Genomic DNA, 26,537 nt, shown 5'->3' on the forward strand with positions numbered 1-26,537 from the left:
CAGCTCCCCTATGAGGAAGAGCTAAAGAGGTTAGGACTATTCAGCTTAGAAAAGAAATGTTGTGCCCGTCAGTTGCAGATAGCTGCACCCTCTCTGTCTCACCTCTTTTCTTTCTCTTTCCTCTCCTCTGGGCAAGATGGATGCCTCCACCTCTCTCCACTGACCTCTCTGGCATCCCCGGACTGGCATGGGCGATTGCGTTTGACCTCAGTGTAAGAATGGCATTTAGGGCACGCGCGCCCCATCCTCTCTTTTGAATACGTCATGGCGGGAACCTCGGGGGGTGTCCCCATCGCATGATGTCACTACCTCCGGGTACTTAGCCTCCAATCTCTGATCCAGCTACAAGTTAGCAAGTATTCTGCTCCAGCTAATTTCGACTCCTTCAAAGACACCCGGTCTGAGTAATCGCTCCAACAAATCCTCTGGAGTTACACTGGCTACACTAGTGTGTTCTAGGTACCTGCTCCTCGGGGGCCTTATTCGCTCCTACCTACCCTCCGGGGTTTCTCTGTTCCAGCAAAGTCGCTCAAGGCACCTGCTCCTTGGGGGTCTTGCTTCACTCCTATCTACTCTCCAGGTTTCCCAGCTCATCAGGATCCTAGGTACCCGCTCCCCGGGGCCTTGCACTTGCTTGCCTTCCTCCTCGTTTAACCTGCATCTACAGAGGATATCTTGGCTCCGGGCCTTGCATCATCTCTACCTCCGTTCTGCAGAGGCCATCTCTTCAGCAGCTACCAGTCTTCGTGAGTACCTTCTCTTTTCAGTCTCTCTGCCTTGTCTCACCACAGAATAGATTCTCTGTGTACCCCGCAGACCACTACCGGATCTACCATCGCTGACTGTCATCTGTGACTGGGTTCTTGGCCTACTCCGCTCCACGGACTACTACCGGACCTTTCACTTCCATCTTCTTGTGAGACCTTCTCTGCACTTGATACAACTCAGTGCCTGGGCTGAACTAATCATCAGAGACCTACTCCACTGGCTGAGGATGCAGCCCACTTCTCGGGCTTGCCAACTGCTGTATAATAAAAGCTTCTATTGTCTCTGTGGTCATTACTGAAGAGTCAGCCTATTGCTGTATTTTCCCCATGGGACCCCTCCCCATGGGAGGAGTCATCAATACAGAAACCAAGGGTCCACAAACATGTCAAATGTACAACAGATTGCTAACCCGGCTCATCTCTCAGCTTTACAGGCCATTCCTGGCCCGGCCCAATGGATCACCGAGCAATTAAAGACTCTGGTGTCATTAACCGTCGCCTTCAACCAGTTGAACGCCCGACTGAATACCTAGACGGTTCCAGCTGAAGGCTTCTCATCTCAGGTAGTTACTGTTAAGATTACTGTACCTCTATCTACTCCTACACGATTTTCTGGGGATACACAGGTGTGTAGGGGCTTCATTAACCAACGTTGTATGCATTTTTCTTTGCAACCCAACTACTTCCTTACTGCTATTGCCAAGACCACCTACATCCTTTCGTTACTGGAAGAAAGAGTCCTGGCCTGGGCTTCACCGCTCTGTGAACGCAGTGACCTTATTTTGAACGATTTCACCGGCTTTCTAACCCTTTTCAAGTCAGTATTTGATGATCCCGCTCATCAGTCCATTGCAGGATCTAATCTGCTGCATCTTCAGCAAGGGAACAAGCCTCTACTGGACTATGTGATTGAATTTAAGACTTTAGCATATGAACTCCTTTGGGACCTGGGGTGCTTGCGTTCCATTTTCTTAGAGGGTCTCAACTCTCGACTGAAGGGTGAATTAGTGAATCGTGAATTGCCTGATACCCTGGAATCTCTCATCGATTTAGCCGGGAGAATTGATCGCTGCATTAGAGATCGTACCCAGGAGGCTGAGTCCCAAGAAGCACGTCTCGGGAGGTACCCATCCTAAGCCTTTACACTCAGCTCCTACCCCACAATTGCCTCCTAGCGAGGAGGATGAGGCAATGCAGTTAGGCCGCAGCCATTTAATCTCTAAGAAAGGACGCTATTGTAAACTCATGGGTCTATGCATGTACTGCGGTCACTGAGTGAGGAACTGAGTAGGAAGAAGCAGGACTCTGCAGGCAGTGAAGAGCAGAGGGAGCAAAAGCATCTACAGGATAAATCTGAGGCAGATCTTCATATTAAGACAGCTTGTGTATTTTATCCTAATGTTTCTTTTAATTAACCATGTAATTCATTGTACATCTTTTCAATTGTGTTTTTTATATATTATATTGTAAACTGATGTGATATTTTCTACGAACTTCAGTATATAAAAACAAATAAATAGATTTCTATAGCACAATGAAAACTCATTAATGACATTCATAACGGGAAATAGATCTTCTTTATGGTATCTGCTAAGTATCTGCAGGCTAGATTGGCCACCGTTGGATACAGGAAGCTAGGCTCTGCCCCAGCATTGCATCTTAGGTGGTTATGTTTTCAGCACTCTCTCAAATAAATCATTTGGTATTAGAAATATTTAAACAGTATTTTTTAAAATCATAGTTTCAAAAAGAGCTTTGTTACTCTTTTGAACAGGAGAAGCAGATGAGAGAGACCAGACAAAGCTGGAAGAAAAAGTATGGGATCCTGATAGCCCACTGATAGATCGACAGATTGACCAATTTCTAGTTGTGGCCCGGTAAGTTTCACAATCTGTATTAAAAAAAAAAAAAAAAAAAAAAAAAAAAAAAAAATTCCTCATAAGTGATATAAACAAACCACTCAATTTCCTCTCAAATACTTTTCATTTGTTGTACGTTTTAATAATACTTCTGGTATAAAAAGTTGAATAAAAGATCCTATGGATTCAATTGTTATCATACTCTGCCAAAAGATTCTTGGCAGAAATTGTGAAACACTGTGCATTCCTGTTGTAAATGGTCTTACAAGCACAATTTAAGTTCAAAAGTAATGTATGTCAAACAATACAGAAGACAGTTTTCAAAGTTATTCATTTGGGTAAAACATGTTTTACCTTTGTAATTGTCTGGCTAAAAATTGCTCTCCCTCAATGTGGCAAAAATTATATGTGGTCTGCAACATACGTATGTTTAGCTGCATTTAGAGGAGTTGTTGTTTTTTTAGATTGAGGGAGAAAAATAACACGGGTAGATTGCAGTTTCAAATCTACAAATGTTATTTTCAATGAAAGCAGTATCTGCACAAAAAGCAAGTGCAAATGCATACTTTTGCTTTGAAAATTGGTGCAAAGTCCACAGATAAAAATTATCCATAAATTTTTTCCCAAATGGATAGTTTAAAAATTAGCCCCACACTGATTTTATATTTTTAGCTGTGATATACCTGAAAAATTTCTGTAGTAGATTGTGAGAATGGTGGTTTTTGCTTTGTAGTTTGGATCATAAAAAACACACTTAAGATAACAATGACACTTTACACCCTATGGGAAAGTATGGAAAAGTCATAGAACACACAACACAGATTTATAAAAACAAATACTTAGTTTACTAAATACTGTAAAATATGGTAAAAGTCAGCAAAGGCAGATGTCACAATGAATATCAATAAAAGCAAACAGTATTTCAATAATTAAAGATAAAGATTTATAAAGAGATATCTCACACACAGTTTTCCTTATGTGAATCAAAGTATCTTGGAAAAACTGAAGAGGCCCCGAGAAACATCAAGAAATGTCTAATAGCACTCTCTCTGACTAATCTGAATAATACTGTTAATTACTATTAATTTTATATCCACCGTTACAAATGATGCATTCTGTGTTGCAGTTCTGCTGAGAGAAAATATGTTTTTGTTGTCAGGCCTCCTCTGAGGGCTAATTGTTCTCTTTGGTCCTAATAGTTCTCTTTTAAGTCTTTTGTGAAACTTTAAAGTTTGCCTCCTCCTACATAACATTTTTATAGTTCTATATGGCATATGCAACACTATACAAACACACAAGAATGACAGGTCCTGCTCAATAGCGCCTACAATCTAATAAGACAAACATATAGCAAAAGAAACTTGATGTATTTCAAAAAGCAAGACAATAGTTAAAAAGAAAGAAAGTTAATGAGGCTAAAAGCAGACAATCAGGCCTAAGATTTAAAAGCATCTTCAAAAAGATGGGTCTTTAGATGGGAGTTAAACACGGTATGAGAGGCAGCATGACTCACCAGTTCAGGAAGACTAATCCAAGCACATGATAGACAGTTTGTGATACTATTATATGATACTTTATGATAACAATTGCTTGGTCTTGAGTTGGATTTTTCTTTTTTTCCATGTGGCCTTTTTTATGAGATTGACTGGCTTTCTTTTCTGACATTTTACATTGTCCATTTTCTTTGCAATGGCTGAAATAAAGTCCAGCAGCTTCAAACCTTGCCTTGCTGAAATTTCAAGATGCTTTACTATCACAAAATTTGTATGCGCTGTCTAGGGTTATAGCATGATGTTTCTGCTTGTGGCATCTGTTCATATAAATTACTTCTATGTTGGATGGTCAGAATCTTGGAAGAAGATCAATGCTGTTTTTGGCAGAAAACAATGCTGCCGAGTTATTAAATGAAAAGATTATAAATCAGGTTCTATATGTAGAGAAGCAGTAGAAATGGAGATGGAAGGTATCAAAGCAGTCACCATGCAAGCTGCATGAAGCTTACCTAGATGCTAAACTAGGATACCTTCAAGAGAGTCAAATGGTCTATTACATGATATCATAAACTGCTCATTATCCCAGGGTCTATTTCCAGAAGACCTTAAACTAGCTTCGCTAAAACCACTCCTAAAGAAACCTAATCTAGACCCCAAGGACCCCAACAACTTTCGTCCGATTTCCAATCTTCCATTTATTGCCAAGATAATGGAAAAGCTGGTCAACACTCAACTCTCCAACTACATTGAAGATCACAAAATACTTTACCCCTCACAACATGGTTTCCGTAAAGCTTTAAGTACAGAGACGCTACTCATATCCCTGACAGACCGCATCATCATGGGGCTAGACAAAGGCCAATCCTTTCTACTTATCCTTTTGGACCTTTCGGCTGCATTTGATACCGTCAAACACTCTATCCTCATCAATCAACTTGCGAACATAGGAATCTCAGGAACTGCCCTATCATGGTTCAATACTTTCCTCAACAACAGAGGCTATAAGGTCAAGATACATAATAAGGAATCCTCCCGCTTCTCTTCAGCTTTTGGAGTTCCTCAAGGCTCCTCCCTATCCCCTACACTCTTTAATATTTACCTTCTACCGCTATGTCAACTGCTAACCCACTTGAAACTAACTCACTTCCTATATGCAGACGATGTGCAGATCTTGATCCCCATCAAAGAAACCATCACCAAAACTCTTGAATTTTGGGAAATTTGCCTTAAAGAAATCAATCGCCTCCTCTCGAGTCTAAACCTGATATTAAATACAGCCAAAACGGAACTTCTTATCATCTCACCAGAAAATAGCAACCCACTTCCATGTCCTCTAACCCACCATCTTTCCACCCAAACAAGGGACTTAGGCGCAATTATCGACAACCATCTTAATTTAAAATCCTTCATCAAACAAACTACTAAAGACGGATTCTATAAACTTCAGGTACTTAAAAGAATCAAACCGCTCCACATGCGAGACTTCAGAACGGTCCTTCAAGCAGTAATCTTTTCTAAGATAGACTACTGCAATTCCATCTTATTAGGTCTCCCTTCTGCTTCCATTAAACCCCTTCAGATGCTTCAGAATTCGGCTGCGAGAATTCTGACTAACACCAGGAGAAGAGACCACATCTCTCCTATTCTCAAGAACTTGCACTGGCTACCAATACACTTTAGAATTATCCACAAATCCCTCACTATCATCTACAAGACTATCCATCACCAAGCATCCCTCGATCTTCAAATTCCACTCAGAAAGCACACATCCACCAGACCCATCAGAGAAGCCTACAAAGGATCACTCCTTGTTCCACAAACCAAAACCACTCACCACCTAACCTACAGAGACCGAGCCTTCTCCACAGCCGGACCTTCACTATGGAACTCTATTCCTCCCGATCTAAGACAAGAACCATGCCTTCCTACTTTCAGAAAAAGGCTTGAGAGATGGCTATTTAAGCAAGCCTTCCCAGATCCATATTGAAAGTCAGTAACATCTTATAAGACACTACACAATATTATGTAAATTATTAATGTAAATAATTCATCTTTTCTACTCAACTATCTTACTCTAATTCTCTCCCAGGTTATATGACCCTGTTGTAATGTAACTTTTATTTTATTTTATTTCTCTGCACTTGTCTTTGTTTTTGTGCACACCCTCTTGTTATTTGTAAACCGGCATGATGGGGTTTCTAATCTCGAATGCCGGTATAGAAAAACTATAAATAAATAAATAAATAAATGATGGGTAAAAAGGGGCAATCAGGGAGCCCAGTCTTATAACATAGCGCTCAAGGCTGATATCTGCATGTACAAAGTGCATGCAGACTTCTGCAATAAGTTCCAAGATGGACCTAGGCACATAAATCCACTTTGAAAATTAGCAGGAACATATGAACCCTTATGTGGCATACACGCACACATTTACGTCAGTATAAGAGCAGATGTAAATATTCACGCATACTTTTATGTGCATACTTTGAATTTTAGAAGGTATGAACATAAATTGTTTCCCTACCCTAACTCTGCCTCTGGGAACACCTCTTTTAGGTACTCATAAATGTATGTGTGAAATTGTGTTTGCAAGTACGTTTGAGTACAAGTCCTGGGGTAATTTTCAAAAGGGCTATATATGCATGTAAAATGGTGTTTTATGCTTGTATATACTTTTGAACATTTAATCCAGGGAGGATAAGGCCATATCATGAAAACTAAATTAATTTTTTGCTTCAGTCTTCACTGCAGAGGATGTTAGGGAGATATTCAAGCCGCACCCGTTCTTTGCAGGTGATGATTCAGGGCAACTGAAGCAAACCATGATGAATCTGGAAGAAGTGCTAGAACAAACTAGCAAACTAAATCCCCAGGACCTGTTAGCATTCACTCCAGGGTTCTGAAGGAACTCATATATGAAACTGCAGACATGACTCTAGTTATCTGTAATTTATTATTGAAAATTACCAATATTCTTGAAGACTAGAGGATAGCCAAAATATGAAAGAAAAGAATTTCAGAGCAATTCATGTTTTTTTTTCTAAAAACAATTTTTGCACTGAATCCAAAAGTTTTTAATAAGAAATATATCTATTTTTTGGTTCAATTTTTGAGAAGTTTACAGTTATAAAAATATACACACAAACTGATCGATTACACAGAGCTGGTTGACTAAACCCCCCTCAATCCAATAAAAAAGACACACTTTTCTCCTCATTCCAGGTTTGGAAAACAGACCTAGTTGCTTCAAAGTTGTCTGTCTTGTTGTGCTGTGACACTGTAAGCTTTTCCATTAGTTAAATAAACAGAAGTCTTTTGTATACTGCAAGTTTATTGGGCACATTTTTAATTTTCCAATGTGCCGCAAGTTCACACCTTGCTGCAATTAATATCTGAGTGACCATCCAAGCCATCCATCTGGGCATCTCCTCAACTGATGCAGAAAGCAAGAAGGTTAAAGGATCCTTTTCCATCATAAATTGTGTAATGTCCTTAAGTCCACATGACACATTGTCCCCCTATCACCATATTCCCTCCAACAGCAGTCAGAGGTATGAGGAAACATGGAGCTCAAATGCGTTGGGGTATAGTATCATCTCAAGTATATTTTAAAAGAATTCTCCGCCAACTACACTGAGATTGATGTTTTTGCTGTTTGCCATCTAATGTCATTCCATCGTCCTCTGAACAGCCAAGATCCTTTACCCAATCTTTCATATTTAGAACATAATCATCTGGGAGGTAACTTAATCATCTGTAGATTTTTTAGATAAATCCCTTAATAGCTAATCCTTTCATACAATGTTTTCAAAAATAGTGCCCCTTCCTCATCCACACTTTACCCACTGTAATCTGGATATAATTGCGAATTTGCATATATGTGTAAAAATGCCCCCTTCCTAAGTCATATTTCTTCTTCAGACTATCAAATGGTACCCAACCCTGTGTAGAAAGAATCTGTCCTAAACAAATTAAGCCATTCTTTTCCCATTGCTGGAAGTGGGCATTTTCCAGCCCCATTGAAAATCCTTCGTTATACCATTTCATCATTAGTGGTGACAAATTCCCCTGAGAGAGAGCAATTTCCTGCTTAATGAGTTCCACACCTCCAATGTATTTCTTGTAAATGGGTTGCATATGTGTTTCCTCACATAATCGTGTTTAGTCCAAAGCAAAGCCTGGAGGGGAATATCTTTTTGCAAAGATTGCTCTATATGAACCCATTATTTCCATTTTTCCCTTTTATTTATTTATTTTTTATATATCGACATTCGATCTGAGATATCACATCGGTTTACATTCAGGTACTGTAGGTATTTTAAACCACTCCAAGCTTGCTCTAAGTTACTTTATAACATCTGTCCACATTTGGAACTCCCAGACCCCCATATCTTTCGATGTAAATAATACACCTACACCTGCTGCTATACAAAAATAAAAAAAATTTCCCCTGTTTTTTCTTTAACTCCCCAGAAGCCAAAGCAATAAGGAAGTACCTGAAACAAATACTTTAGACAAGGCAACACATTCATTTTCAAGACTGCAAGTCTAACCAACCAGAATGGATTTGTCTTGCCCCACCTTTGCATATCTGATATTAAAGTATTTACCAAGGATGAATAATTCAGCTTTGATAATGTGGAAAGGTCTCTCATTTATTTTCACTTCCAGTCACTTTATATAGTTAGTGTTCCCTTTAAGTGGGCCATTCTCTCATAACCTATCTGCCAAAGCTGATGTCAAAGATATATCTAAAATTTCAGATTTATTCATATTGAGTTTAAATCCAGCTACTTTTCCATATTGTCCTATTTCATTCACCAGAACCGGCAATTAAACCAGGGGACTGGACAGTAGAGATGTGAATCGGAACTGAAATCCGAACCGATTCTGGTTCCGATTCACATCTATAGGGATGTGAATCTGAACTGAAATCCGAACCTATTCTGGTTCCGATTCACATCTCTACTGGACAGAGTAAACAGCACATCGTCGGTGAATAAAGAAATTTTATAATCAATCTGTTCAATCACCAATCTTCTGATATCGCTATATTATCTAATCCTTTCAGCAAACAGCTGACTTTGACGCACACCTGAGGTGACTCGTAAAGCCTTCAAACCCACGTAGAAAAGTTTTCCCCCACTCCATATTTCTCAAGGACTTTATACATAAATGCCCAGTGCACCCTATTGAAGGCTTTTTCCGCATCAATAGCCAAAAGGAGGGGCTCCCTGTTCTGTTCTTCCGAGGCCCAAATCAAGTTGAGAACCCTCCTAATGTTATCAGAAGTACTTCTCTCTGTTATAAATCCCAATTGGTGTTTATGTATCAAGAGAGGCATAACACTCACCAGTCTATGTGCCAAAATTTTCGCTAATACCTTTACATCAATATTAAGCAAGGAAATAGGTCTATATGATCCACTATTGGTCTTATCACTCTGCTGTTTTGGAATAACAAATACGTAGTCTCATGGATGGCGGTAACTGACTTCCTCCAATTAATCGATTAAACATATTTTTTAAAGGCCCTACAGCAAGGTGAATGGAATTCCTTAAATCTCTGCAAGATCTTGCTACTATCACTTACCATTTGCCCCTCTCTTATCTTTATCCCCACTACATGGGATCTGGCCACTTTCCTTTTCAGCTTAATTGCCAATTACAGAGAAGCCTTATTCCCATATTCAAAATATCTGTTTAACCTGATTCATCTGATGATTAACTTCATCTAAGGTTAAAAATTTTAGTTGTGTTCTCTCTTGCTCCAATTGAGCCAGAATTTTTGTTGACCCTCCCTCCTTATGTTTCTTTTCCAATTCTGTAACCTTATTATGTAACTCAGTAGTTGCTTCATCTTTTTTTTTTTTAGCTAGAGGTGCCCACAAGTTTACCTTGCAAGACACGTTTTAGCCCGTTCCATAAAGTAGCTTCCATAACTTCCCCATTATCGTTTATAGTTAAATAGTCCTGAATCTTTTGCTCAATCTTAGTACAAATAGCCTCATCCCATACAAGGGAGTCATTCAACCTCCAAAAACGCTTGGGTTTGAAGGGCAAGAAACTCAGGAATTCTCCCCATATAGGTACATGATCCGTCTAAATTCATTAATCTATACCCGCTCCTTTCAGCTATCCCACTAGCCCTGGAGAACAAAATATATCTATGCAGGAGAAACTGTCATTAGGATTCGAATAGAAAGTTTAATATTTTGCCGTAGGATTTAAGGTTCTCCAACAGTTTATTAATTCCACCGTCTCCACCATCTGCATCAGATGTTTTCTGTGAAATTGCTGTAAGCTCCCAGAGGGTTCGAGTTTTCCCACTGTGGGTGAATCGTGAGATTGAAATTACCCCTTGGCGAATCCCACCAGAGAATCAGATACTTTGTGAAAGAATTTACCTTACTCTTGATTCGTAGCATAAATAGTAGCTAAAATATCCAGGGTGCCATTTTTAGTAACATTAAGAAGCAGGCATCACCTTTCCCTCTGTGTATCCAATATCGAGACATTCAGCAATTTGTGAAATAGAACACTCCTTTACTCTTTTTCGTCTCATTAGTTGAAGCGAAGACAATTGGTATATAATCTCCGAGCAGCCTCTCACCCTCCTTCCTAAAATGAATTTCTTGCACAAAAGCAATGTCTGCTTTCTGTCTCTTCAGCTCCTTAAACAGTTACCTCTTGGGGGTATAGTCAAACCTCTTATATTAATAGAAATAATTTTCTTAGACACCATTACTCTCTTTACTGTTAGCCTTTCTCAATGTTGCATCCCTTGTCCTCCCTGATCCTTCTCTCCCTTCCCCCTGTCCCTTGCAACAGCACTTCTCAACCTGTATAGCCTTTAGCCACCCCTCCCTAATCCTCCCTTTACCCCTACCTGGCCCTCTGTCCTCTCCAAACTCCCCTCCCCCCCCCCCCCCCACCATCTGGACTAGAATCACCACTGAGATCCTTTACTACCATCTCCTGGATGTACCACATTGCTTAAATGCTAACATTTTAAGTAACAGTTTAACATTGCACCCAATGATATAGGCACTCAAACTGGCAATAATTAACACAGAACTTCTTGTTTGCACATATAAGGAATAACCATTTAAATTCTGAATCTTAAAGTACACAGCTGTACAGAAACAGCAGGTAATTAACCTCCTGCTTTGAAACTGAGAACTTGCTCTACAGCTCTACTCTGTTCAAAATAAATCATCTTTAGATCTTCAGGTCTTCAAGTCTTAAGACGCTGCTTTCCAGGAGGGACTCTCTGCCATGTGACAAAGCCTGTCTAGCAGATGAAGATATTTTCTTTCGTTTTCTTAGGATCCATGTGCGTCAAACTGGATATATCCAGACCCGCCTTTTGGATTGCATTTTAGGCTTCTTCCATAGTTTTGTCTCTGTAGCTGGTTCCACTTACCATAAGTAGTAAGGCAAAGGGAAAGAGCCCTTGGTACTTCAAGTTTTCTTTTCTGAGTTAGGTCATAATATCTCTCATCTCTCCCCACCGTCTGAGTAGCCAGTGCCAGGTCACTAAACAGAGCCAGCTTATGATCCTCTCAGATGACACTACCTTGCATTTTGGTTCACAGCATGATTTTCCCCTTGAATGTAAAGTGGCACAAATAGACCACAATGTCTCTGGGGAGGGGTACCTCTTTGCGGACCAAGAGCTTGATATGCACGATCTATAAAACCACTTTTCCACTCTCACGACTACAGAACAGTCCTGCAATCAATAATCTTCTCTAAGTTAGATTATTGCAACGCGATTCTATTAGGTCTCCCAGCAGCACACACTAAACCCCTTCAAATGGTGCAAAACACAGCGGCCAGAATATTGACAAACACAAGAAAAAGAGACCACATATCCCCAATCCTCAAAGACCTACACTGGTTGCCTATTCACTATAGAATCCTATATGTCTATCTACAAAGCCATCCATCAATACTCTCCGCTTAACCTACAAATCCCATTCAAAAAATATACCTCCGCCAGACCCATCAGAGAGTCCTACAGAGAATCCCTGCAGGTACCACACGCCAAAACGTCTCGGCACATAACCTTCAGAGACAGGGCTTTCTCCACAGCAGGACCTACACTATGGAACTCCATCCCACCAGATCTGAGACAGGAACCCTGCCTTCCTACATTCAGGAAAAGACTCAAAACGTGGTTATTTATGAAAGCCTTCCCAGACTACAGTTGAACTTTAACTCTCCTTGAACCGAAAAGCAGATTTTAACTTAACATGATAATCAATAACCTTTCAAATACCATAACTTTGCAATTATCATTAACTGGCAAACTTGTTCTCTGTTAAATTCCTATTGCCTTTGCTCTGCCCCAAGTCATTTATTTATTTATTTATTTATTTGCGTTTTTTTCTGTACCGGCATTCATGGTTAGAAACCACATCATGCCGGTTTACATGCAACAAGGGGTGAGAACAGAAAACGGAACATAAACAAGTGCAGGGAGATCAAAAGTTACATTACAACAAGGGTCTTAAACTTGGAGGAGAGATAAGAATAAGAGAGCCGAACAGTAAGGATTACATTATTTACATTATATACATTATACTGTGAAGTCTCTTGTATAATTTACTATCTCTTATAAAATTGTTATTTAGTTCGGATCTGGGAAGGCTTGTTTAAATAGCCAAGTCTTAAGCCTTTTTCTAAAAGTCGGTAGGCATGGTTCTTGTCTCAGATCTGGAGGGATAGAATTCCATAATGAAGGGCCGGCTGTGGAAAAGGCTCTGTCTCTGAAAGTTAGATAGTGAGTGGTTTTGGTTTGGGGAACGCGGGGAGATCCTTTGTAGGTTTCTCTGATGGGTCTAGTGGATGTGTGTTGTCTGAGTGGTATTTGTAAATCGAGAGTAGCTTGCTGATGTATAGCCTTGTGGATAATAGTGATTGATTTGTGGAGAATTCTAAAGTGTATAGGCAGCCAGTGCAGGTTCTTGAGAATGGGGGAAATGTGATCTCTTCTCTTGGTGTTGGACAGAATTCTCGCAGCTGTGTTCTGGAGCATCTGAAGGGGTTTGATGGAAGCGGAAGGGAGACCTAGTAAGATGGAATTGCAATAGTCTATCTTAGAAAAGATAATTGCTTGAAGGACCGTTCTGAAGTCTCGTACGTGAAGGAGCGGTTTGATTCTTTTAAGTACCTGGAGTTTGTAGAATCCATCTTTAGTAGTTTGTTTGAAGGATTTTAAGTTGAGATGGTTGTCGATAATTATTCCTAAGTCCCTTGTTTGGGTGGTAGGTGGGTTGGTTGGAAGACTCGAAGATAGGTTGCTGTTTTCTGGTGAGATAAGAAGTTCTGTCTTAGCCGTGTTTAATATAAAGTTTAAACTCGAGAGGAGGAGGTTGATTTCTTTAAGACAGAGTTCCCAGAATTCAAGAGTTTTGGCGATGGCTTCGTTGATAGGGATCAAGATCTGCACGTCGTCTGCGTATAGGAAGTGAATTAGTTTCAAGTGGGTAAGCAGTTTACAAAGCGGAAGAAGGTAAATATTAAAGATTAGGTGAGAGGGAGGAACCCTGAGGAACTCCTAAAGAAGAGGAATGGCGGGAAGATTCCTTGTTATGGACCTTTACCTTATATCCTCTGTTGCTGAGGAAAGAGGTGAACCATGATAGAGCAGTACCTGAAATTCCTATGTTCGACAGTTGGTTGAGGAGGGTGGAGTGGTTGACGGTATCAAACGCAGCCGAAAGGTCTAAGAGAATAAGTAGGAAGGATTGGCCTTTGTCTAGTCCCATGATGATGTTATCCGTCAGGGATATGAGTAGAGTTTCCGTGCTTAATGCTTTACGGAATCCATATTGTGAGGGGTAAAGTATTTTGTGGTCTTCAATGTAGTTGGAGAGTTGAGTGTTGACCAGCTTTTCCATTATCTTGGCAATAAATGGAAGGTTTGAAATCGGGCGAAAGTTATTAGGGTCTTTAGGGTCTAGATTGGGTTTCTTTAAGAGTGGTTTTAGAGAAGCTAGTTTAAGTTCTTCTGGGAAAATTCCCTGGGATAATGAGCGGTTGATATCTGCCAGGGTTTTGGAGATTGTTTCCGGTATAAGAAGGAGGAGCTTTGTGGGTATTTGGTCGAAGGGGTGGGAGGAAGGTTTCATTTTCTTAAATAACAGGAGGATATCAGAGGCTGTGATGGGTTCAAATGATTCAAAGGAGTTTCCTTTGTTTAGTATCTGTAGAACAGCAGTGAGAGGATTGTTACTGGGGGTTAGTCGTTTTAGCAGGTTAGATATTTTATCTTGGAAGAAAGTAGCTAATTCCTCGGCTTTGGATTGAGCTAGGTCTATAGGAATATCTGGAGTGTTGATGTGAGTCAGGTTGGATACGTAAGCGAAAAGAGCTTTTGCATCAAATACAAGGTCATGTATTTTGCTCGCATAGTAATCCCTCTTTGATTTTAGGGTGGAGTTCTTGTAGTGATGTAAAGCTAGTTTGTAGGCGGCTAAGGTGCTGGGGCATGGGGCCTTGCGCCATTTGTTTTCTTGGTGTCTCAGGCTCTGTTTAAGCTTATGGAGGTTGTTTGAGAACCATGGTTGTCTTTTTGTTGAGTTTGTGTTTAGTTTTTTTGCTGAAAGAGGACATAGTTTGTTTGCTACTGCCTCGGTGATGTTGACCCAGGATAGGATGGCTGAGTTAGGGTCAGAGAGGTTAAGGTGAGGAAGCTCTGAGGTAAGCAGGTTGTTGAGGTCGCTAGAAGAACAGGATCTTCTGTAGAGAAATGAGGATTTCGACGGGGGATTTTTCCTGAATTGTGTCAGAGAGAAAGTGACCGGAGTGCAAGAAGGAGGGGAAGTGTATTTGATCCCTGCGTTCACGAAGATGAGGTCCAGGGTGTGGCCAGCTTTATGGGTAGGCTTGTTGACGATCTGATTAAAACCCATAGCTGAGAGGGCCATGAGTAGAGCCTCGCAATTGGTGGTAAGTGTAGGGTTGTCCACATGTATATTGAAATCTCCTAGAATAATGGCCGGGGATTCTAAATTCAAGTGTGTTATGATTTCTACAAAAGGGGAGGCATCTGAGTCCAGGAGACCTGGGGGGGCGTAGACGAGTAGGACTTGGAGTTCGGCTGTTTTGAAGAGTCCTACTTCAAGATTAGAATCTGATTTGACTGGAAGTTGGAAGAATTTCAATTCTTTTTTGGCTGCCAAAAGAATGCCCCCTCCTCCTTTTTTGAGACGGGGGAGGGAGAAGAAGTCGTAGAGATCGGTGGGAAGTTGATTTATTATTGCAATGTCTGTTGGTTTGAGCCAGGTTTCTGTTATGTTACATATGTCTGGGTTGGAGTCTAGGAGATAGTCATTGAGAATCAGGGATTTTTTGGTGAGAGATTGAGCGTTGAATAGCGTGAGGGAAAATAGTGTTAGACCTAGTAGTTGTGTAAGAGGAGAAATCATAATAGGGATAAGGGCTGTGTAGTTGCGAGATCTTTGTGTCATTGTGGTTTTTCCTGTGTTGAGAAAGTTGTGTTGGAGTACTGGGATAGGAAGTATCAGGGTCATAATGAACTGTAGAGTTAGGGATGTTCAGTTGAATTTAAGTGCACAGATAATCGTGTGTGTAGGTTGGGTGGATGCTGAAATGGCTGACTAACGTTGGATCGGACTGGGTGGATACTGTGATGATGAAAGCTGGTAATGCTGGGTGAATGCTGTTATGATGCAAGTTGGTACCGCTGAGTGACTGATGTGAGGATGAGAGATGGTGTCGCTGGATGAATGTTAAGTGAATGCACTAGCCTGTGTGCCGCGTTGTGAGTCCTGAGGTGGCTGTCTGTTGTGTATGAGTCCGTTGTGAGTCCTGAGGTGGCTGTCCGTTGTGTATGAGTCCGTTGTGAGTCCTGGGGTGGCTGTCCGTTGTGTATGAGTCCGTTGTGAGTCCTGGGGTGGCTGTCTGTTGTGTATGAGTCCGTTGTGAGTCCTGGGGTGGTTGTCTGTTGTGTATGAGTCCGTTGTGAGTCCTGGGGTGGTTGTCCATTGTGTATGAGTCCGTTGTGAGTCCTGGGGTGGCTGTCCGTTGTGTGTGAGGGTTGCTGAAGAGGTCTTAGGTGTCTTATTACTCACTGTGGGATTCTCTAGGGTCTGTGGAGGTTGGACGTCTGTGGGCTTCCAAAGTAGTTGTTATAGAAGAGTGGTAGAAATGTTTAAAGTTATGTTATTCCCCATCGCCTTTTCATTGCTCCAAGTTTTATTATATCCCTGTTTTATTGTAACTGCAACTTTGTCTCTCAGCACCTGTTAAAGTTCTTATTATATCTACGTTGCACCCCTAGTTAATTGTAAACCGGCATGATGCGATTCCTATCGCGAATGCCGGTAAAGAAAAACTCAAAATAAATAAATAAAAATAAATAAAGATCTGTTTGTTCCAGTTGTTACGCTGTCCTCATCCACATTCAGTGCAGCCTGAAAGACCTGCTGCATCACAGCCTTGACCATAATCTTATCACTCAGTCTCTGGCAGGTCCTGAATGTGAATATTATTAAGCCGAGACCTATTTTCAAGGTCTTCAAGCTTGTCAAAAATCTAATTTTGTTGAGTGGAGCGTGAGGAAGTAACGTTTTGTACCTCGGATAAAGTAGACTTGTGATCTTCAGTCTGTTCAATTTCGTCTACTCGGCCTCCTATTTCCTTTACCTCATTGCTTTATTCAGCCAAATGCTCCATTATTTCTTTGTTGACTGTCATCATATCTTGACGGAGATCCCAGAACCAGGTCTTCAGTTCCATATGGGTAATAACTTGCTCTTCTGAGCCTTCTTTATTGCACACCATGCCATCAGCCTCTGACTCAGAGACCAGGTCTCTCGTGCTTTCATTGCGTGCCGCACGAGTCAAGAGAATGTTTCAGTTCTGAAGTTTTGTGGCACGTTCCCCTACCTGCCACCTTCTAGCTACCAAAAATATTTTCCACAGAGCTATTCAGTTATTAGAAATGTTGGCAAATATTGTTTTTATTTCACATCAGTTGGGAGCTCGATCGCTATGTGGCCATCCAGGAAGATTTCACTTCCTCCTATATCTTTTTTTAGTTTTGGGATAAGTGCATGTTTTCTGGGAAAATATTTCAGTTTCTAGTTTTTATATAGATAAATATCTTCAAAATTTGGTTACTGTAGGTTGAATAGTTCAGGAGGTAATGTGTACATAAACAGTCAAAGCAAATACATAGGGAGGGTAATTTTCAGCAGCCTGCATATGGCTAAAGTATGTGTCTATAAGGCTGAATTTTCAAAGTGGACATAGACCCATAAATTCAATTTGAAAATTTTCAGGTGTCCCAACATACATGCAAGAGCAAATCTAACTTTGTCTGTAATTTATGTGCATAAATATTTTTTTTAGAACTCTTAAAATACTTTTTTTTTCTGGCATATATTAGCAAAATGGTAACCAGTCAAAGTGAAAATACAAATACAAGAGCAAAAGAGAAGCCATGGCTGAAAAGTTCATAAAATGAAAAGGATAACACAATATGACAGAACAGAACCCACCCTACATACCACCCAGTTAAAAAAAAAAAAATAAATAATAAAAAAATAAATAAATATATATATATATATATATACACACACACACACACCTTAAATGAGACCATAAAACATACAATATAGGCCCCATATTTTATCATACTTTAAGGTTTCACATTTAATATCATACCTTAATTTTTCAAAGTCAGAGATATTTGATGTTTGAGCTTACCAATAATCTATACCAGGGTTAGTATTCCAGAAAGTGGCAATAGTGAACCCCTATGAGGAAAGACTAAAGAGGTCAGGACTTTTCAGCTTGGAGAAGAGACGGCTGAGGGGGGGATATGATAGAGGTGTTTAAAATCATGAGAGGTCTAGAACGGGTAGATGAAAATCGGTTATTTACTCTTTCAGATAATAGAACTAGACTGAATCTTAACTGTCATTGCCTAGCACAATTTGTTTTACCACCAGTTTACATAAGGGAGTCAATCAAGGGAGCACATGGCTCAGCATATTGAGTTTGCACAATGTTATTCTGAGAAACCATTATCTTGGGAGTGAAAGGCATCTTTGATCGAAGTTGTTGCAGGCATGAGCAAATGCATGGGAGACAGAAACATAACATTAGGCATAGGGCAAGGAATCCAATGGCAAAGCTAACAAGGTCTCGCAGGTGACTGCCTAAACTGGAGAACCAGGAAGAGAAAGTGTTCCACCACGGCACTGACAAACCTCCTTCAAAATCACTAAATTGAAGTCTGGCTAAGTCTTGTATCTTTTGCATAGCATTATGTACAATATTAAAATAATTTATCACGACAGTACAACATTCTGAACTATTTAAAACAGTGCATAAGCCACCTTGTGCTGCAAGTATATAATCTAAACCATGTCGATTATACTTAGAAACAATGGTAAGTTAAACAGTTTGTTGCAAAGTTCTCAATGCAATTCCTAACTCGTGTGTCATTACATGTAATATTGATTGTAAATGTCTAATAGCCATTCCTAACTCAGCAGCTACTGCGGGTTGGGCAAAGGGTAACCACAAGGTACAACTAAGTGCATCTAACTTAGTTTTTGTTAAGGGATAATAGAGTTAATATAATCAAGGAGAGTTGAATTGCTTGTTATTCAGGGACAGGTGAAAGAACACTTCTACGAGAGCTGTCTCGAGTGGGTTTCAATAGTGGAACAATTTTTGTAAAATAATTAAATGTAACCAGCACACAAAAATCATATGACACGGGGAGTTTGAGGAAAAATATTCCATCACATAACTAATAGTGTCCAACATAAAGATTTGTAAAATTTTTATCACAGAATAATTAGCACTGTCATAAGGACCATAAACAAAAGGAGAATTGAATCGTCCTTGGAGAATACAAGGAACAAGAGTGGAGTTAAGTTCAGGCCTAAGGACTGTACAAGCAATGTATGTGCAATTGAAGATATGGGTGCACTGGGTTTCTGCAGCCAGGTGTACAGCTTCTGTTAAAGTCATTACACATGTTACACAGGGTGAACTTTCAGACATGGAAAGGGAAGTGGTGGTTAAGCAATTACATTTCCGTAGGAGGTCAGAGATGGGAGGTCAAGGTAAAATAGTTCCCATATGAATAGCCCACGTGTTATTGTGTGTGTAATAGGTGTAGTTGCAAGAAATTGGGTTCAGGGAAGTAACATTGCTAAGACAAAGATAACCATTTCTAGGTAGATCAGCAGTGGGTGGGGGATGTGCGATATTACCCAAATATTCTGTCCATGTTTTTCCTGCTAACGGATCCTGGGAAATATGTTCGCATGTGTTAAATCCTAGTATATGGCATAATTAAACTGGTAAGGTGATAGCAGGGATATGGGAGACGGCCTTAGGATGAGGAGTACAAATAATACAATCTGTAATGTGGGAGGGTAGAGTCTTAACTAATTCATGGATACCTCGAACCCATAGGTTAGTCTGTGCTTGGAAGGGAGCTTGTCCAATGGGAAGCTCAGTCGTCATGGGGGTACATTCACATCAAAATACATACAACTGGTAGCAAGAGTAGCATATTATCCTTCGACTAATGTCCTTAACGTGTGTCCAAATAGTGTCTCCTTCCAAACGAACAGTGGTTGGAGTGGCAGCAACAATTTGTAGGGTCCCAGGTACACTGGATTTTCCCAAGTCTTGTGAGTGAATTGCTGTCGATAAACCAAGTCTCCAATGGCAATAGGAAGTTGAGGGCCCTTCTCGAAGTCTTTATCTGAAAAAGAACAAGAAATTATTTGTAAGGTGTGTTGAAGACTGGCCCAGTATATGGGGAAGTCATCCAACTGTACCATCTCAGTTAAGGATTTCCACAGCATGGGGCGTCCCATGCAGATCTGATAAGGGGACAAGTTATGCTTTGAAGTAGGGGCCTGTCGCAGATATAACAAAGCCCATGGCAGGCAAGTGATCCAATTACTTTTCAATTCCATACTGAGAATTCGAAGTCGGGTTTTCAAGAGTCCATTGCACAGTTCTACCAGACCATTGCTGGTTGGTCTATAGACAGAAACTCGTCTGTGATGACATTTCAAGATTGAAACTAGGGTACCAAGCAAATGATTATGAAAATGAGATCCATTGTCAGTAACTATCACATTCGGGAAGCCAAATCGAGGGATTATATGTATGCAGAGGGCTTTTGCCGTTTCATATCCTGTCTCTTTCCTACAGGGGAATGCCTCTATCCATTGGGAATAGGCATCGACACAGACTAAAAGACAACTGTATGGTCCCACACGGGCAGTCATATCAGTAAAGTCACAATGCCATTCCAGGCCTGGGCCTGACAGTTTGGGAATATGACCTGGTTCTAAACGTGGGCCTCATCTGGGGACAGCAGTTTGACATATCACACAATGGGAAACATAATCATGACATGTTTGTGTAAGTCCTGGAGTCCACCAAAGTTCATGGAGACGACTGGCTAACTGTTTGGTAGGGAGATGTAAATAAGGCAGTAGCTTTCTAAGGCCTAGGGCGGGGAGACACAACTTTCCCGAAGGATGTACATAAAATACTCTGTGTCCTTCTAAAGTGTGTATACTAACTCCCTCTGCAATCCATGAATGCAATTCCTGTTGTGTGGTAGTTGTAATGCAAAAGCATGCGTAAGAGAGTATTCATCATGGGATGGAACAGAGTCAGCATGGCTTTACCCAAGACAAGTCTTGCCTCACAAATCTGATAACTAGGACTGAGCACACCGATACAAATTGATTGTAAAAACATTACATCTGCCCATGTAATAAAATGTACGTAGGTAAAACTATGAGATCATTCAATAAACGAATCATTGAACACAAAAGCTCAGTAAACAGGCAAATCAAAGGTAAACCACTAGTAGAACACTCAATTACAGCAGGACACAAATTTGATGTATATAAATTTTGTGCAATAAAAAAAATCAGAAAGGAATTGGAGAGGTGGCGATCTAAACAAAACTTTACTAAGACTTGAACAACAATTTATTTTCGATTTTAACACCATGATGCAGCATGGCCTTAATCTGGATATTGATCTTTCTGTATACTTAAGAATTGCTAGCAACAACTGCCATATAAACCATACTATAGACTAACTTTAATGATATATGCCACCATATATCTAACAATAATATTAAAGCTGCATTCAAACAAGTACAGAATCAAATTATAAACATGTAATGAACACCAGACGAAAAATAATATATTACATACACATACAAGTACCAGAAACAAAAAATACATATCGTATGAATAATAAAGAAATTCCAAATATATTCCAACAATATCTTATAAGAGCAAATTATGCAACTGAAAATGTTTTATATCTACCTGCAAAGTGCTTTCAGTGATCCCTTAAAAACATTGACTCCTCCTTTGTAATCATGAAACAATGTTATTAAATATCTACAGTGTTGCAAAAAATGAATAGAAACATGGTATCAAAATGCATGTTTTCTTTTGTTGCATGATATTCTTGTGCACATATAAACTGCAATAAATATAAGTTAATTTATACAGATTAGTAAGGAATTGTTAATGCTAGTATGTGCTTGAATAATTGAGGTAAATATTTTAAAGTTTCACGCGTAACGGCTGTTTCAGACTACTAAGAAACCAATTGTAGAGTGCATGCTAAGGCATTATTTAGCAATATGAGTACAACTAGTAGGACTCGGTCCTATATGCCCTCAGCCTGGGTCCACCCAAAAAAAAAAGAGTTCTGGCTACTCCATTGGTGAGAAGCTTCCTGTGCTTCCTGAGGCAAGAAGTTGGATAGTAAGTACGGTTTCCAAGAGGATCCTGGATTCAACAGAATCCAGCTACCCACACCAATCTGTAGTTATTGAATCTACCCTGAAAAGGACTAAAGTCTAGGGGTCATTCTTCAATTTTCCCAGAGTTTGAGGCAACGCTCTTAAACTTTTAGCGGAGAATGTTTTAGCTCCTATCAGATCTTTGATTATTTATTATAATCATACAGCAAAAGATATTGAGGTTCACTGAGTTCAGTCTCTGGAGAATTAGGAAGACTTAGTTCTCTCAACGAAGCAGGGAGTATGGAAATGCTTTCAAAATAGCTTAGAGAGCTTCACATGTGACATATTAGAGGGATAATTCAAGGACCATAATGTTAGGGCCATTGTCATGTCAACTGCACAAGTAATGTCTCACATCATTGAGGAGATTTGCAAAGCTGAAATGTGAAATTCACTCTACACATTCATATCTTATTACTGTGTAGACATGGGTTCCCATTCTCCCCAGTCTGTTTGAGTGGTAGAGCACTACTCCTTCCGTCCTGCAGCTCCTTCTATAATTTTGGATTTTCTTTCTGTTTTAAGATAATTACAAAATTAAAATTTGCAAAAATAATTACCACCTGTTGGTGGGGGCTTATTTCTCCCACTCTTTTTTTTGTTTTTGTTGAGGTCAGCAGCTAACTAGGGAGTTCCATGCATATGACTAAGGTGAACTGCTTATCTTTAGATGAAGTGAAGTTTCCTGTAACCAGTATTCTCTGTCCTACAAACTCTCCTTGTTCTGCTTTGGAGATGTTTTCTCCTCAGTCGAAACTATTTTATGGTTCTAAGGAGAACCATGCTGCTGCTTTAGCACATGAACTACTACTATGCATGAGTAGCAAAAGGCTTTTATGCCTTTCAAAAAAACTAAAAAATAATCCTTCTATTCGGTACTGAGCATAGTCCCTTGACCCATCTGTATGGTGAACTGCTGCCTTCAGAAAACACTCATAAGCAACTCTTCTTTCTTTTGAGGGAGGGGCATATCTGCTACATGGTCTCTGATGATCTGTGGGGTCACAGTCCTGTGCTCTGAAGGATTGCTGCCAATTTTCTTCCTGAGACCAGCATCTCATGCATATGTGCTGGAATGATGATCAGCTAATAAATGGGAGGCACAGGAGAGGACTGGAGGCATATACTAGGGGAGAAGTGGTTGTACTAGCAATTTAAGAATACTACTCGCATTTTTCAAACCTTCTGTAATTCAGTACTCCTGAGGATTGGCACCCATTATCTATTAAAGTTTGAAAAATGTCAAGATCATATTGTACCATTTTTGGAACTTTCACTATTTGGGCAAATGTTAAATTACAAATATTATAATTGAATTTATTTATTTAAAATTACTTATATCCTGCACCCTCCAGAGTTCGGGATGGGTTACATGTAAATATACACAATATTACAATAAAAATTGAACATATAGAACTTGGTCTAGGTAAAATTACTTACGGTAGTACCCTGTATAGAATAGGCAATCAAAATATAGCACAAATATTGCTCCTGTAAATCTTTGAATATCTCTGTAAATAAATATTTTGAGAGCCTTTCAAAATTGCTTTGGATTTTTAATGTTCTGTAACTGTGTACAGGTAAACTGTTCCAAATTGTTGTTCCCGCTATCTCAAAAACCCTTTCCCTTGTTGAATCTAACTTTGCCTGTTGGGGTCCAGGTATGTTCAACAGGGATTGAGTAGATAAATGTAATGAACGACCTGGCATGTAAATTCTGAGAAGATATGATCCATGGAGAAGAAATGTGATTTAGTAAACTGTGTGTAATGGAGGCCATCCTATATTTAATGTCAGTGCATGAGTAACACATCATATACCTATATAAATATTTTGACGTTTATTACAAAATATTAAAATATAGCCATAATTAACATCTCGCTATAATCAAAAACTTAATACATCAACACCACTCATACTACCACTTTCTCATCCACTCACACTAACAAGTATATTACAACATTACTCTATAGTTGCACATCACAATAATATTACTTTCCAAAAACACAATTTTATACAGTAAGAACAATGTCGCAAATCTACTAACCACAATATCTATTCCTAAAACAATATTACAACTCTATTAGCATACATGTATGGATTTAATCAAAACTCAATTTCCAACAAGCCTGGATCAACTTACAAATTCCCTTCAAAAAACACTCATCCATCAGACCCATCAGGGAATCTTACAAAGAATCTCTTCAGGTGCCTCACGCAAAAACCATGCATCATAAGTCTCTCAGCGCCAGAGCATTCTCAACCGCAGGGCCACCATTATGGAACTCCATCCCAGCGGACTTGAGACAAGAACCCTGCCTTCCAACATTTAGAAAAAGGCTGAAAACTTGGCTTTTTAAAAAAGCCTTTCCAACCCCTAACTGAGATCTTCACCAGACATCTTAACCACACTATTCAAGCTCCGACCGAGATCTACACCCCACATCTCAACCACACTATTAAAAATGGTTTAAACAATCTTTGTCATTAGCTGCCATCACCTTCACAGTGCTAACACTGTCACTTCCACTCAAATTACATTTAATCGGACTCAATCTTGTAACCTTGTAAATAATTTGCTGTAAGTTATTCCCCCCCTCTTCTCGCTCTAACTCCCAGTAATTTATTTCCCTGTTTTATTGTAACTGTCACTCTCCTTACAATGCTCTTGTTACAGTTGTTTGAGTTATCTCTTTTCTTGCACACTTTGTTAAATGTAAACCGGTTTGATGTGATCCATGTCATGAAAGCCGGTATAGTAAAAATAATAAATAAATAAAGTTGATATATTACTGTCCCTTTTCTTCTGCTTTATATTCATCCAAGACTTTGGATGGTACAACATTGTATGCGACAACTTTGGAGAATAGCGGATCATGCTGTATAGGATTTGAGATTTTGTGTACTCTATCGAGTGCAGTTGAGTCAGGGAGATAATGTTTCACAAGTATTGTTGCAATAGGAACATTGGAACATTTTCAATTGGGGGTACGGTGGAGCCAGCAGGATTAAATCAGGATATAGAGTGGAGTGCATACATATGATTAATTAGACGTGGGTTTTTTGAATTAATGAATTAATTGATTGGCAGTTGATTATGTATGGGACACCATTACTTGTGGGTGTATATAAGAAGTATGGGCTTTGTTGTGCACAGCTGCGGCGTTTCTTGGAACCGTCTGTTTGCAGTGGTGCTCTGGTGTCTTGTGAACTCTTGTAACATTTTTGGGTTCTTGGTGAGCAATAATTGTGAGATGAATTCACTTTTGAGTGATTATGACTTTCTTATGCTTCTCGACGTGTTTAGATATCGTACTTTTATTTCTTTATATTATACAGCCAGAGATTGTGGAAGAAGGGTGTGTGTATTCAGGCATAATGTGTGCAATTGCCAGTAAATTTGGGAAGTGTAAGGTGTTTCAACAGAAATTTGAGATAAATAGAAGGGTAGATTTTTGAGACTGGAGGGGAGATCTATCTTGGTGGAAGGAAAGTTAGTTGAATGAAGTTGGTTAAAAAGTCATTGAGGTTGGGTGATTGTACTTAAGTTCCGGTATAGGCGAGATTGAGTGATGGAGGTTTAAAGATTTGATATAGTATTTGTGAAATTTGATGACTGAAAGTTTTCTGGGTTAAAAGTGACCAGGATAATTAGATATTTTTTGAGTTTTTAATATTAAAATATTTCTATATAATTTGTATTTGAAGGTGTTTTCTTTTATATGTTTTGTAGATTCATTATTAAAGGATTATTGAAGCGCGATCTTTACTGCCACAGTAGGAATTGTAGTGCACAGATGGATAATAAAATTTGACATCTTACTGTATGAAAATATGGTGATCTCCTACCCCTTGATGAAACCGTTGGTGAAACGAGGGTCCTTTGTCGGGAATATATATAAGAAGAAAAGAGATAAGAATGCATCACCAATGTCTTGGAAAAGAGACAGTAATATGTTATCAACATTGGAAATGGAGTTTTGATTAAATCCATTTGTGTCTGCTGATAGAGTTGTAATATTGTTTTAGGAATATATATTGTGGCTAGTAGATTTGCAACATTGTTCTTACTGTATAAAATTATGTTTTTGGAAAGTGATATGTGCAACTGTAGAATAATGTTGTAATACATTTGTTAGAGTGGATGAGAATGAGTGGTAGTATGTGTGGTGTGTTAAGTTTGTGATGATAGTGAGATGTTATGTTAATGATGGCTATTATGTTTTAATATTTTGTAATAAACATTGAAATTTTTATACAAGTATATGATGTGTTACTTGAGAATGTAATACCTGTTTTACCCTTATGTGTTTTTGTCATTGCATGAGTAGCCAATGTAATGAAGAGCACTGGGGTGTTGTGAATGTGAATTGGTGGATGGTCTTCAACGAATGATTTATGAGGAGAGATTGAAGAATCTAAATATGTAAACCCTGGAGGAAAGGAGGAGCGGGCTGATATGATACAGACGGTCAGATACTTGAAAGGTTTTAATGATCCAATGTCAATGACAAACCTTTTCCATTGGAAAAAAAATCAGCAGAAGCAGTGATCATGATTTAAAA

The 26,537-nt window shown here is 39.4% G+C and overlaps 1 protein-coding gene across 2 annotated transcripts in view; it reads left to right on the top strand.

Moving 5' to 3' along the window:
• Positions 1–26,537, top strand: part of MTA3 (metastasis associated 1 family member 3) — a 525,799-nt gene that overhangs the window by 137,496 nt on the left and 361,766 nt on the right. For both annotated transcript variants that reach the window (XM_029593316.1, XM_029593317.1), the window contains exon 7: positions 2,542–2,644. In XM_029593316.1, the coding sequence (XP_029449176.1) occupies positions 2,542–2,644 (103 nt within the window). The remainder of the gene's footprint in view (positions 1–2,541; positions 2,645–26,537) is intronic.

This window comes from Rhinatrema bivittatum, chromosome 3, assembly GCF_901001135.1.
Source record: "Rhinatrema bivittatum chromosome 3, aRhiBiv1.1, whole genome shotgun sequence".
Lineage (NCBI taxonomy): Eukaryota > Metazoa > Chordata > Amphibia > Gymnophiona > Rhinatrematidae > Rhinatrema > Rhinatrema bivittatum.